The following is a 14,278-nucleotide window of genomic DNA, read 5'->3' as shown; positions in this document are numbered from 1 at the left end:
CAGGGAAGGAGGTACTTGTGACAGATATTGATTAAACGCCTTCAGTAGCCAATAGAGCTGAATGTATTATGCAAATACAGCAGGCTTAGCTATCTAGCCTTGATAATGTAATGAGTAGTGTGTAACTTTGAACTGTGTCAAATTAATTCTCTTTTTCTTAGCTTCAGTTGGCCTGCTAACACACTAAATCTGCTAAACATCACCATAATAGCATTGTCAATCCTAGCATGGCAACATGTCATTGTTACAAGTCATTGTGAGCATGTTGCAATTCTACTTTAGCTAGGTACAGGCTCACAGAACAGCTAGCATGGCTATAAACTTTGTCAGACTATTTACTAAAGATGAAGAAAATGCTGAAAGCAATTACAAACAAGCCATTGAAATAACTAGCTTATAGAAAACAAATGGTACATCCTATTGAAGATGCTATATATATATTTTTTTCAATAAATATAAATGCCCACCTGTTTTGCTGAGAAGACTGAAAATTCAGACTGTGGAAAAGATCATATGTCCAACAGTCAACTTTCCAAGGTTACAACTGCATCTGTTCAGGATTTTTTCTTTCATGGGCAAAAACATGGGCTAACATTCAGGTTTGCTCTCAGAATGAAATAACATTTAACAACTACCTTCTACCTACTGAAAATCAGTTAAAAATCCCTGCTAAATTATGACTATAATCAGTATTAACGGGTTCATGGCTCTAATCACTCAAAACAAAACTGTTTTTATCAAATGAAAGACTTCTCTGTCGCTGTAGATTAACTGCCGCTAACATACTGATGATTATGACCATCAAATACTGATAAGGTTGCTTTAGAGTTAAATGTTTACCCTCTTACAATCTAAAAATACTCTCTTAAAGTAAACAGATTGTCTTAAATGGTCATTTTCAGTTGTTTCAGTGTTATAAAACTTCTCGGCACCTGGATACATGCGTGCATGTGTGATAATTTGACAGAAGCAAAACGTTTGGAGCCAGTCCATAATGAGTCCTTGAAATTAGTCATGCAGACTGCTGACCCACATTTGGGACTTAGGCTGAGGGAAAAGGCAACCAGGAAGTTGTAAAAAAAAAAAACAAAAAAAAAAAAACATAGGAAGTGGGGAAGTACTTGAGAAGAAAAACAAAATCTTGAGCTTCTTGTTTTGCTTAAGGGTCAGGGTGGCATCTCTCTGGCCAAGGTTTTCCCCCCAGACTTAAATAAATGGTTTTATAAACTTACCAACAGCAGGGTCAGACGGGCTAATCTGCTCGGTCTTGCTGGCAGGGAGGAGACACCATTTACCCTCACCTCCTTTTCATGTGAAATGCCAGACTGACAGTACCTGAGGGCCAGCTCTGGTCAAATTATTGTACATTTGTCATTTTCTTTCTGGATACATGTGGACCTAGCCTAATACATTAAAGGTTACTTGACATGTTCCCATGGACAACTGGCATTAGGCTTCACTTCAGAACGTACCATTCACAATTCCACACCACGAGTAAACTCCGTAAATGTATGACACATATAAATCATTTTCCCTTTGCGGTGCAGTCAGAATGACATTTAGTGAGGTGTTATTATGCATTAAGCACGTGTTAAAGATTACAGCCTGCCCCCTCCTCCCGGTCACTACAGGTTTCTTTCGGTTATGTTGCACAGCCGACTGCTTATGCTGCTGCCGTCGTTAGCCGAGTATTGAGCTACCAGATGACCTACTTTCTCTGCTCTGAGCCACTCAGTCCTGTTTACAAGCCACTGCCAGCGGAGGATGTGGAGTACAGTGCCTGGAAAATAGACGGACACAGCCCGCAACTAGCAAATAGCACGAATGGGGAATTTGGTCGTGTGGTGTCGATAAATTAGGATTGTCAAAACCACAGACGGCTCAGCGGCGATTAATAACAGCACGTTATTAACTTAGGCGTTGTTATGCAATTTAACGCTTTCAGTGTTCTCGCCTGGTCAGTCAGACGCTGGTGGTTGCGCTCAGCTGCTATGCTGTAGTTTTTTTTTTATTTAATTTTTATTAACAAAAAATGACTAGATTGATTAAAGTTAAGTGTGGATCTTTATTTCTGCCGGAGACCCGTTGTCAAGGTACGTGAGATTTAATTTAAGCTTTCAATTTTGCGTCACTTGACAGACGAGCGCAAAATGTTGTTATACCGCTGCGACCCGTTTACTCTGCCTACATCAAAGTTCATGAGTGGCCTCTTTCCAAATAAAAGTAGAGGTGGTCGACCGCGTGATTAGCCCCCTTTTCAAGACTTAGTTTATCATTTTCTGTGACACCCAGACTGTGTAGGCTGGAGGTATATTCTGTTAAATATACGGGTCTGTTTGCAACGTTACATATACCCAGTGCTCTTGAATGCTGCTCACATGTTTTCAGCTCACAGTCATCAAGTGCCCTGGTTGCAAGGTTGAAATAACCTGTTTTTTTTTGTTTTGTAACGCTGCTGATGACATTCATGGCAAAACACTGACAGGATTTTTATCACTGTCTCCCGTATGACATCAAATGGCAAAATGTTAAATGTCACAGGAAAAGAAATCATTAAATAATTTCTCAGCAGGCTTAGGTCAAGCTGATGTTACCCAACCTGGCAGCTTTAAGTCTACTGGAGTTCACATATCTCTAACTAACCCATTGTTTTCCTGCTTGTGAAGCATTTTGGGCTTTTTATTTGCAGTTGACATGGTTTACTCATTGAGAGAGGTGTTTCTTCTGTTAAAGGATGAATTGTAGCACCATTAGGCCTGTTTACTATGTACACTGGGAAGTGATTGCTGGGTCATTGGGTGCACTCATTGGACTTCCCACTGTTTGTTGTTTGTAGGTGTGTAACCAGTAGAAGTGCTTCCTGTTTTCTTCTCACTGAAGGGGCGCTTCACACATACAGCAGAAGTTACAGCAGAATACTTGCATTCATATAGTATGTTGATATGACCAAAGTTCCAGCAGATTGTGATCATGTAGCTTTTGGATGTGAGGTTGTCAGTTTCATATAATAACATTTAATTATAATAACCATTTTATTGGGAAGAGATACAGATGAGTTCAGGGCACGTCTGTGCAAATATGAGTTCAGACTGTACACAGTCTAAGCTAAAGTAACCAGAACCATACACATGTTAAAACAAACTTTGAAAGACTGAATCAAAGTAAGCTTCTCCAGGCCCAGTTAATGTTTACCTGACAGCTTGAGCTGTCGACTAGATGCAGGTGGAGGTGGTCAAGCTATGTGAACTTGTACACAAGCACTCAGTAGCAGTCACTACCCCTGACTCTGTCACTGGATTAGCAAGTATCTTAAATTCAGGTCAGGACGAGCAGAAACAAAAAATATGGTATTATTTTTTGAGGTATCATTGGTATGATAGACCCTATGGTAAAGTCCTCTCGTGATAATGATCAGCAGCACTTAACTGGTGGATTTATTGTTGTTTTCTAGGGAATAGGTTTTCAGGAGCACTTTCAAGTAAACAAGTAAAACGTTGTAAATAATGGCTGCATGAAGGGATGTGGTAAAGATAGACATCATAACACAATAAAATGTTATGGTGATAATAAACATTTATTTCATTGTGAGCGTTCAGTCTGGGGACTTTGTTGTTCAGATCTTTGCTCCTGTTTGGTCCAGTGCTTTATTTTTTCATAGAATGTGTATATTTTGTACTTGTGTCATTACAGCTGAATATTGCTTTGCTAAATAATTTATTAACTACTGATGAAGCCATTATGTGCAACCTACTTGGTCTGAAGTATGCCTTTTTTGGAAAGCATCACAGGTTTTTTCTTGTAGATTTTTGCCTGTGCTCTAAAGTGGTTTTGTGCATTTTTGTGGTTTTAATCATCAGACATGACCTCTGATCACAACTACACTTTTTTATGAATGATATATCAGGCATATGAGTAATGACCGTTTCTTATTTTATGGCTAAAACTAAGAGTGGACGAGATCAATCTAGATTTTCTATGTATATTATAGATATATTGTGACAAAGATCTGAGAATCTTTTGGGAAACTGTTTATGGGCTGGCATGTGTTTGGCTGATCCAGCAGATTGAACACCAGACAAAGCTATATGCTTTATCACACTGATGCACAAATCTAGTATTGCTATGAAGGAGCCCTGCTCCTTGATTTACAACATTGCCATTGATGTCCTAATATGCCCATAGATATTACAGGGAAAGCTTTTATGGTATGAATGGCCTAGTAAAATCAGTTGATAGACTGACAAATTTATTTAGTCTCGCCTTAATAAAAACTCTGCAGTTTAGTGATTGATAAACTGGGCTTTCTGGATTCAAACCATAACTCTAATTTGCGAGTTGGAGAATAAGTTAAAGGCATGATAATTTTTTTGACAATAAAGTTTTTGTTAAAGTAGGTTTTCTCTGGTATTTTGGCTTGTAATAGATTAAGGATGAACTCCAGTGTTGTATGACTTTCCCAGTAAACACCATCTGTGCTAAAACAATTCAAAGCCTTGTGAGGTAAAATGTCTGGGGCTTTGCTCTTCATCTGCATGGATTTGAAATGGATGAAAGACTGTATTGTCATGTCTCAAGCTGCCTGTGTGATGATATGGACATCAAATGTAATGCACATTTACAGTATGTGCATCCCATCAATATGGGAAATAAATTAGCTGCCAGAACATCATTGCTTCTTTCCTTATGTGCTGAAGCTCACAGGCTTGCCAGCCACACTTCAATCACGGACGTCAAGCAGGTATTGTGTCTTTTGACAGCTACATGTAAATAACTTCTGTCAACATCTCCTGTGTGTGCTCAGGCCATTTGTAAGCTGTTATTTTTGGTTAGTGATAAGTTAGTGAAGGTATCAAATACAATTTGCTTGTTCAAGCGTTATAAACCTTCATTAACTAAAAGTCCTAGACAGGTGTTGATAATCTGTAAATGAGGCTCTGTCAAATAACATGATGTGTGGTGTTGTAGCAGATTAGTAGCAATGTGACAAACGACGTTCAAAAACCTGCACCAATATATCGGAAAGGAACAATGGCTTGTTCTTTCTAACACTGAAAGTGACACAAGCTCACTTTTCCTCATCAAACCAATCAGTGATTTTCAAAGATGGCATTTAAAAGACTAATAGTAAGTTTTTATATCTTTTGGATGATTATATTGTGACACTGGTTGCATTTTATTAAGTTAATGTTGTTTGCTTCAGGAAACCTATTGAATACAGTGAAGTCAAATATACAAATGGAAAACATTATATCCTGTAACAAGCTATAATTTGAGTTGGTTTTTGTGTACTGCTCAGAAAACACCAATTTGGAACATTCTACAGGTAAACTGGTTCATTTGTAACTAATGATTGTATCATGACTGGGTATGAAAGGAGCTTCCTCCAAAGGCTTGAAAGGCTCAGTCATTCACAAGAAGGGATGGAGCAAGGTTCACCACTGTGAAACACATGATTGTATAAAAGATAAAAACCACTGTTGTAAACAGTTTGTTTGCAAATGATTGCATTCTGTTTTTATTTATGTTTCACACAGTGTCCTGCCTTTTTGGAAATGGAGTTGTAGGATGAAATGATGAATTGATGACATTTTATATCCAAAGGAAGGGCAGATAGTGACTATATTTCACATTTGGTCAGATACTGAATTGGTGACACTAATCTTGAAGCTGTGCTCATTGCATAAATGTGTGCAAAGCATCCATGTTTTAGAATTTCTAGCTTCTTTGTTGCAACATTTATATTAGATGTATTGTCTACTGACATGGCTGCACCTTCATGTATTACCAGAATCAGCTTTATTGGTCAGATATGTGAAAACACATAAGGAATTTGACTCTGTTTTTTCTTTCTCTCAATAAATTTACACATTAATAGTCATACAGCAGTGGTCCACCACAAACTCTCTGGTCCTGCTGATGTTGAGCTTCAGGTGATTGTTGTTGCACCATGTGATAAAGCTCTTCGTCAGTCCCCTGTTGTACTCTGTAAAAACAGTCTGAAGCTAAGACGGCGTGTTTCTGAGTGGTGGAAAAATGGACTCATGCTTGACAATACACTTTTAAATTACATTTTGTAAAATAAATATACTTGATACCCTTTTCATTATTTTTTAATGTAATAAATAATTCCTCCAAAGGCTACATACTGTATATGCGTCTTGGCAGAGATGGATGCAACTGCAACTTGAATGGTTGGTGGAGGCGCTCAACTACAGGGTCGTAATACCAGTTCCTCCATTGAACTTTAAAATGAAAGCTTCACTTTTTAACAAAAAGCACTTTTATTCTCACGTCGAGTGTGTCTTTAAATTATTACACTTCCACATATGCAATAGGGAAGTGTAATAATCTCCCTTCCTTTTACAGCCTGTTTGGTTATGAACTTGAACTTCAGTGTACTGACTTGGCTTCCATGAGTTCAAGTTGCTAGTCAAAGGCTTTAAATACCCGAGGGCAAGTATGTAACTAGACTCGGCTGTTTTTTAGCTGTTAACTTTGCAAGGTGTGGTTTAACCTCAATACATTTAAAGAATGCAGGCTGATATGTGAGGTGTCATTTTACCTATAGCTTTGCAGAGTGAAGACCTGTAACTTAAAGCTGCTTAAAGAAATTCTTCATGGACCTTAAACTGTGTATTTGTTTAGTAATTTCTCCAAACAGACAATTTTAAAGTAGGTTAAATGAAGCTCAGTGTTACTGATCAGTATTAATCAATTTACGTTGTATATGTAGTAATTACCTATATAATTTTCTTGTTGAATCAACATTTCAGAAACATCTTTTTTTTGCAGGGTTCAGTCTCGGTTTCACGCTGTAATCTGTCCAAACAACAGTTTGGTAGTTTGGACAGCACTGCAGAAAATGCAGAAATTAGTGTCATAGAGCATAGTGTCTTCTTGAGCCATAGCAAATGTTCTTCTCATCAAGAAAGAAAAGTCAGGATCGTTTTGGGAAACAATAAAAGTTGCAATGGCACAAGAAGAAGAAGAATCAACTTTTATTGGCAGTATATATATATTTTTACATACACACATACTGAATTTTACTACTGCATTTATCCCATCCTTAGTTGAACACACACATGCAACACCCGGCAAATTACATGCAGTGAAACACACACAGGAGCAGTGGGCAGCATATTGGGGGGTTAAGTGCCTTGCTCAAGGGCACATCAGCCGGCTAATGGGAGGGGGGGGTTATGGCATTAATCACTCCACCAAACCCAAATTTTTCCTGCCCGTCCGGTGGGGGAATCGAAACGGTGACCCTCCGATCACAAGCCACTTCTCCAACCTCTAGGCCACGGCTGTCCCCATTAAATGCTCTGAAATTACAAATTTCAGTCATCTATAGTTTAGCATGCTTGCCCTGCAAAGTTTCTCCCTGCTGCTTTTCCTGCTTTCTTTTCACATGTGTTTGTGTCAGTGTCAACACAGGAAGAAAGGAGAAGATGCTGGTCTGTTTGCATTAAGACTCTGATGGAGAGGTGTCTTTATTGAATCGTCATTTTTACTTTCTTTCAACTAGCGAAGCCTTGGGAAAGAGTAGGGACATGGCAACTACCAAACAGCAACATATGAACAGCCGTGCCTTCTTTTAGCCTTAGGTGAAAGCATAAGGGACCTGCTTTTAGCTTAACTATGTCTCTTTTGGTAGTCGTATCAACTGACTTAGATTGTATAATCTGTAATTGTATAATCTTCATAGTTTTCAAGTTCCATACATAATGATTATAAATTAGATTATATCACAGGATGTGAGAACATGAAATTCATCGATGGTGTAAATGTTCATTGAGGCTGACTAAGTCTGTGCTAAACTGTGATATAAAACATATGTTTTCACCACTAAGACAATCTAGTGACCAAAATATATACGCCAGTTTATTCTTAGTATTGAGATCCATAGACATTATCAACAGTTACATGGTGGAAAAGATAACAGAGGTAAGAATGTTTTCAAGGCATGGCTGCTTAATCATCCATCCATCCATACATCCATCAGTTACACCTGCATATCCTTGGGGGTCGTGCAGGGGACTGGAGCCAGTTGCAGTTGACTTTTGGCAAGAGGTGGGGTAGACCCTGTACAGTCAATCACAGGGTTGGCACAGAGACAAACAAGCAATGTTTTAAGGTTTGTCCACCATGCAAATTTCTAAGAAAGTATCCCCCTCTGACAGAGGGTCTTATCCAAATGGAAAATGAAGGAAAATGCAACAACTTAGAGGTCAAAATAGACCACTGCTGAATGACACAAGTCAAAGTGGCCAATTCAATTACGACCCCACACTGGCAGCTAGATGCGTGCTTGCACTTGTCAAACCACCACCCTGCCACACTTCATGCCATTGTCCTATTTCCAGCTTTGAAAAATTTCCAAAAAAACATTTTCCATAGTTTTGTACTTCAATGCAATGTTGGCTCAACTACATATGTTATTTACTAGTGTGCTCTTTGCTTTTCACTGTAATTTTACCTGTTTACCCGTATATACAAGGCTTGCACATCCTGGCTCCTGCAGCTCTTCTTCTCCTTTGCTGTCGTCTCTCGTTTTTGTAGAACAATGGATGAGGAGAGAGTAGTTGTTGAGGTTAAGGTCTATGTATGAGATGATACAGGGTTATGGCTTTTCGTTGTCCTGCTCTCAGTGTGATCTTCCTGTTGAGGCGGTGCAGTATGACCCTTCGTATTGATGCTTGGTGTGAGACTTGACACGTGTCATAGGTCACACAGGAGCTCTAATGCATCTTCAACTATAGTTTCCCCTGTGGCTTCATGTGTACATATGTGTGTACATATGGAATAAAGACAAGCCCACACAAACACTGACAACTGCTTGAATTCACATTGCTCACCAATTGCCATAATAACTTGTTATTGGAATATATTGTGAAATATTTCCAGACCACCATCTAATTTAACAAAGGTTAAAGGAGAAAAGTAGTGTGTGTAGTTTTCCTACTGGAAAATAATTACACTTTGTGGCTGCTTTGTTAACCACATGAAGAATATTCTGTAGTGTAGAATATATACAGACAATTGATCAATATCTGTTATTGAATAAAGCTGTATGTTGTGTCATAGCAGCCTGCCAAGACTCCAGTCTGTGAGTTCTTAGTTTGGTTCATAAAGAGGTGTCTGCTCCATGTTGTTTAACCTTGTCTTATACAGAGGATGTGAAGGAGGTGGCTGTTTTATGCTGGCTTATCAAAAGAGGCTTCTGCTTCAGACATTTTTCTAGGTCAGGGGAGCTGCTCCTGTGCAAAAACACTTCTTTAGTGATGCAGTACTGTACCTAGGGAGTAACTGAAGGCTATTATTGCACTTTATATTGTATTATTAATGTTTTTCTGGCCACATTAATTTCTTATTTAAAAAACAGGACATTTATAGTTTTACAGATGAATGGGGGATCTTCCTGTATTTAACTTAAGGCAGGTCTCAAAAAATACCTGCTTACATTAACATGAATTTAGAAGTGCAGTTTTCATCCTCAACGAAATGTCTGCTTTCACATTAATGTAATCAGTTTTGTTTATTTTCACAGGATTTGGCATTTCTTTGGTGGACTCAAGGAGGAGGTGGGCACCCGGTCCGCGGTAGGTTTTTCCAAACGAGTGTTCAGAAGAGGTCAGCGCGGATGGAACTTATAAGACTTCAGAAAGGGCCTGGTTGGGAAAGGGTGTGAGTATGGACAACCTTTCTGACTTCGGTGGCCCCTGTCCATCCACCCGCAGGGAATGGGAGTGAGTATCAAAACATATATCGTTTTATATCTACACATTCTCACGGTAGAAAGAAGAACATTGTTCTTCAACATTTGAATTACTCAGAATAATTATGCTGCATTAAACCTGAGCTGGGATAAGTTGTCTGCGCTTAAACATGCATTAGAGACCCTCCTTACTCTGCTTCAGCAAGCATCTCATATCTTGGATGAGTGCAGTTCATATTGACGTGGGTACCAAAGTATTCAACGTTGAACAATTCGACCTTCGGATACAAATACAAACTTTTATGGATTGTAAGCACGAATGGATACATGGTTAATTATTGTCCTTATGGTTATCCTTATTCAAAGCTTTGTTCAAACAATTAAATTAGGCTATTCTTGAGGTGTAAGTATTTAAAACAAGACAATTTTTTTTTTAAAGGTATCTCTTGAATTTAATTGGACATCCATCATCGAGGGCTTCTCTTGGCTAGCTGATAATGTCAACAAGAGGTTGAAAAAGCTGAAAGTAATACTACTTAATACATTTTTTTATTCATCCATTGAGCACCATAAGAACAAGAACTCCATCTTAAATGTCTCCACATAGCATTCTTTTCATAGTCACTGAACAATAGTTCAGTGTGTTGCACATGTCTACTATTATTTCTGTGAAATAAATGGTGGTAATAAAAAGGCAGCTGAGATACTAGTACAAAAGTCTGTGAAAGTGTTAAGGTCAATCTGTTGCAAAATTAAAAGGATAAGAATAATGAATAAGAAGATAAGAGACGTGTATGAGTGAAAGGGATGTTTAAAAAGGATTCTGCCTCTGATTTTTACAATAATTTGGCATTCACTGAACTTTTTCTTCTGTTTCTTAAATTGTCAAGGCGCAAGGGAAAATATTAAATAAGCATGAGAGTAAAAACACACTCCAAGAACTCATTTATTAAATCTGGTCTCTGAACAATTAAAGTAATCTAGTTGATTCATATTGCACAACTCCCCTCTTTGAGTAAAAACATGCAGTTGTTTGCTGTATTAATTAAAAAAAGGTATTTTATTGGTACAAGTTTCACCAGTGTACTAATTTCATCAAAACATTTAGAACCTACAATGCAGGCATCTGTAAAAAATAACAGAATAACAGAAAATAACATCCAAATAAAAACAAGTACTCAAGGTATTAAGAATAAAAAAAGCTTGGTTTAGTTGCGTGTGTGTGTGACACACATATGGTGAGTGAGTATAAGGCTGAAGATACTCGTACTTTACTAATATGGTAAACACGACTGAGTAAATTCTAAAACTTGAAACTCTGTTTCAAAAGGACAAAAGGAGCCATGTTGTTTAGCAATACTGTGTGCTGCTGCAATATCTTCTCTGTCAAACCCTGGAAAAATGCCAGGTTGGACATTGGAAACCAAACAAAATACAATGATACAAATATAGTCCTCAATTAAAAATACTGTTGTCAATGAGTTATGCGTGTCCGACTGAGCATGTGTGTGAGTATCTGAGGAAGTACATTTATAAAGTATGTACGTGCACACCTCTTATTTCTGACTTATCTTCTGCCTGCCCTTTGTGTCACCTGTAGTTTTCATGATTCACTGTCTCATAATGGAACTTAATCTTCTCCTCCGTTTATTGAGGCTTTATACAGTACAAATCATGTCACCTGCCTCTTTTATGCTCTGGCCACACACACAGCAAAGTTTGTTTTGGTGTCCTGTTGTCATTATTATCACTGAATCACACCTCATTCCTGATATATTTTTTTAATGCAGCCTAAATCACAAATCACAAATTTCCCTCAAGGGGCTCACCCTCTTAGACCCCCTATGCCTCAGTCAGGAGTAACTGTACATATCTATCTTATTCTACTGTGAAAGTATTGCCCTATTGCAGTTAATAAATTAAAAAAAAAAACAGGATTTTTTCTGCAATCTGTGAGTGTAAAATTTACTGAGTTTTGTTAATGCCTAGTACTCTAACCTAAACAAGAAGGTATATTTGACTTTATATTTCATGCATTGCTGGGTCACTGAGCTAATGCTACACTGTTTCTCTTTCACTCGACCTCTTTACTTCCAACTTCCAACACATGATCGGCATGAAAGCAGGTGATTGGTGTAGGTAGAGAGAGGGAGAGAGAGAGAGAGGGAGAGAGAGAGAGAGAGAGAGAGAGAGAGAAGAGAAAACAACCAAACCCAAACCGGACAAAGTGTCTTGCGGCAATTGAAATTTTTTTTATCTGTCATCACAGCCTAGTAACATGCACAGGGTAATTTGCCGCTTATCTCTATAGCCACTAATGAACTTGTTAGAGCATATTAAAGTCCACAGTAAAGATCGACTTGCGGTAACTTGTAAAAAAGGATAACACTGGCTGCCCTTTGACAGAGCGGGAGACGTTTTCTAATATGACTGACATAAAATGTGGTTCCACGTGTTCAACTTGCTGCCATATTTGTTGTTATTGTCAAGTTGTGTGGGCCCGAATGTGCAGCATAACCCAAAGAACCGTGTATAGAGTAGGAAGTTTATGTCACAATGACCTCTTAAATATGGGAGAAAAACAGGGCACTTCATCTGGGTTACTGGGCTCTTGGAACAGAATCATGGCATTATCAGTGGAAACCGGAGACCATTGTGTCTCTGTGAAACTACATTTACCTTGTTCCCCTCTGTTTTCCAGCACCAACAGCTGCGTGGAAGATTTAATGGATGAAGATGAGAAAGACAGGGCAAAAAGGTGCTGAGCCTTGTGTATATGTTTGTGTTTGTCTATGGGTTTGAACCTTTGTCTGTCCTTATGTACAGTACATTTGTGGTTTCTTTTCCAGCTTTCTCTCCCAGCTAACACACGCACACATTTGGTGGTAGCTAATCTTTTGTAAAGAAACCCGAAGCTATAATGACTCACTATATGTGAAAAATGAAAGACCACCTGAGTATACCTTGCTTAAGCTGATTAAAAAAGTAGTCATAATTCAGGTGAAAATGTGGAACTGGTGATTACTTTTTGCCCCCTCTGGCTTGTGTCCTCTTGTTTGTCTAATATGTGTAATAATGTAATAATCCACACATTGCTTAGCATTGGGCTAATAGTTTTTATAGTTTTAATACATTTTTTATGACTGCTGATCTTAATGTTGGAGAAGTATGTATAATTGTTGTAAATAAAATTTGTCCCAGTTCCTACTAGATGCCTGCTCTAACTCCCTTGATATAATGTAATATAATATAATATAATTCCAGATTAGTCGATTTTACAAGAGCAGTCTCACATCGCAAGCTTAATTCAGTCTCCTTAAAATTGCGTCACTCATCACTTTTGGGCAAAAGGGACAGAGGAAATCCACAACAAGCTGACAAATATGCAGTGCAGCCCCGATGGCTAACGGCATGTCAACGAGTAGCGGTGTTGTTTCCCTTCACATCTAACAAACATGAAAAAACGTTAGCATTAGCATTCCTTGGACTGATGCTACTGTTACCCCTGCCTCATTTCTTTGTCTCCCCCTGTCTGCAACTAAGTGTATGCTTGCAGTCTTGGCTAGCTTTTGTTTTGTTTTGTTTGTGATAAGTGAAGATGACTAACTGGGCTTCAACACTGATTTCTAATTGTTCTCATATGTTTACTGCTGAAGGGCATCTCGTAATAAATCGGAAAAGAAAAGAAGAGACCAATTCAATGTGCTCATCAAGGAGCTATGCACCATGCTGCAGGGTCAAGGCCATCCACGCAAGATGGACAAGTCCACCATATTGCAGAGGACTATTGACTTCTTGCAAAAGCAAAAGGGTAAGAAAATGTAGTATTCGTATTACAAAAAAGTTATTAACTGATACACCTCTTCTACACTTCTTTTTGAGTGTCTGTCTTGTAATGGACTTAATCCTCGTCTTTGTCTCTTTCAGACATCACTGCACAGAATGAAACTTGCGATGTGAGACAGGACTGGAAGCCATCGTTCCTCAGTAATGAGGAGTTCACTCAACTAATGCTGGAGGTAAAGCTCAGGAGGATGTGATTGCAGAACAGTAGAAGTCTATTAAGCTCTGACGTTGACTGATACTGATAATAAAAAAAGGAAACATTCAGGGCTGGACAAGATGACATGATAAGAATTCAATTTTCAGCTGAATTATTTTTTGACTTTTGGTGGAAATGTAAGAACTCCTTAGCTGTGGTTGCGGTAGAGGAGACGGTGAGGCAAATAGGACACCACATAAAAATAAATAACAGCACATGCCAATGAAATGCATTGCATGACGACCGATCATGATGATATGTGGAAATGTAAGATTGCAAGTTTTTATTCACCCCCTTGCTTTTCAATACACTGGAACAACTTAACACCTTTTTGTCACTGCGCTCACTTTGTTTCTTTTCTTACAGGCCCTTGATGGTTTCTTGGTAGCATTAACTACAGATGGCAACATCATATATGTATCTGACAGTGTGTCTTCACTTATTGGCCATTTACCGGTAAGTGAGAAAGCTGAAATGAGTTTTTACAGATATTTATTGATGAATGTTTGACTTGCCCT

General features: G+C 38.4%; 1 protein-coding gene across 7 annotated transcripts in view; it reads left to right on the top strand.

Moving 5' to 3' along the window:
- Nucleotides 1-14,278, top strand: part of npas2 (neuronal PAS domain protein 2) — a 46,433-nt gene that overhangs the window by 17,016 nt on the left and 15,139 nt on the right. For 3 of the 7 annotated variants that reach the window (XM_046410037.1, XM_046410036.1, XM_046410035.1), the window contains exons 1-6: nucleotides 90-2,093; nucleotides 9,551-9,749; nucleotides 12,420-12,476; nucleotides 13,375-13,529; nucleotides 13,646-13,737; nucleotides 14,127-14,216. In XM_046410037.1, coding sequence (XP_046265993.1) covers nucleotides 9,694-9,749; nucleotides 12,420-12,476; nucleotides 13,375-13,529; nucleotides 13,646-13,737; nucleotides 14,127-14,216 — 450 coding nt within the window. In that variant the 5' untranslated portion in view covers nucleotides 90-2,093; nucleotides 9,551-9,693. Of the gene's footprint in view, nucleotides 1-88; nucleotides 2,094-9,550; nucleotides 9,750-12,419; nucleotides 12,477-13,374; nucleotides 13,530-13,645; nucleotides 13,738-14,126; nucleotides 14,217-14,278 lie in introns of those variants that run through there. The other 4 variants (XM_046410038.1, XM_046410034.1, XM_046410031.1 and 1 more) reach the window with 3 other exon arrangements.

Source organism: Scatophagus argus, chromosome 14, assembly GCF_020382885.2.
Source record: "Scatophagus argus isolate fScaArg1 chromosome 14, fScaArg1.pri, whole genome shotgun sequence".
Classification (NCBI taxonomy): domain Eukaryota; kingdom Metazoa; phylum Chordata; class Actinopteri; family Scatophagidae; genus Scatophagus; species Scatophagus argus.
This window is presented reverse-complemented; position numbering and strand designations above follow the sequence as displayed.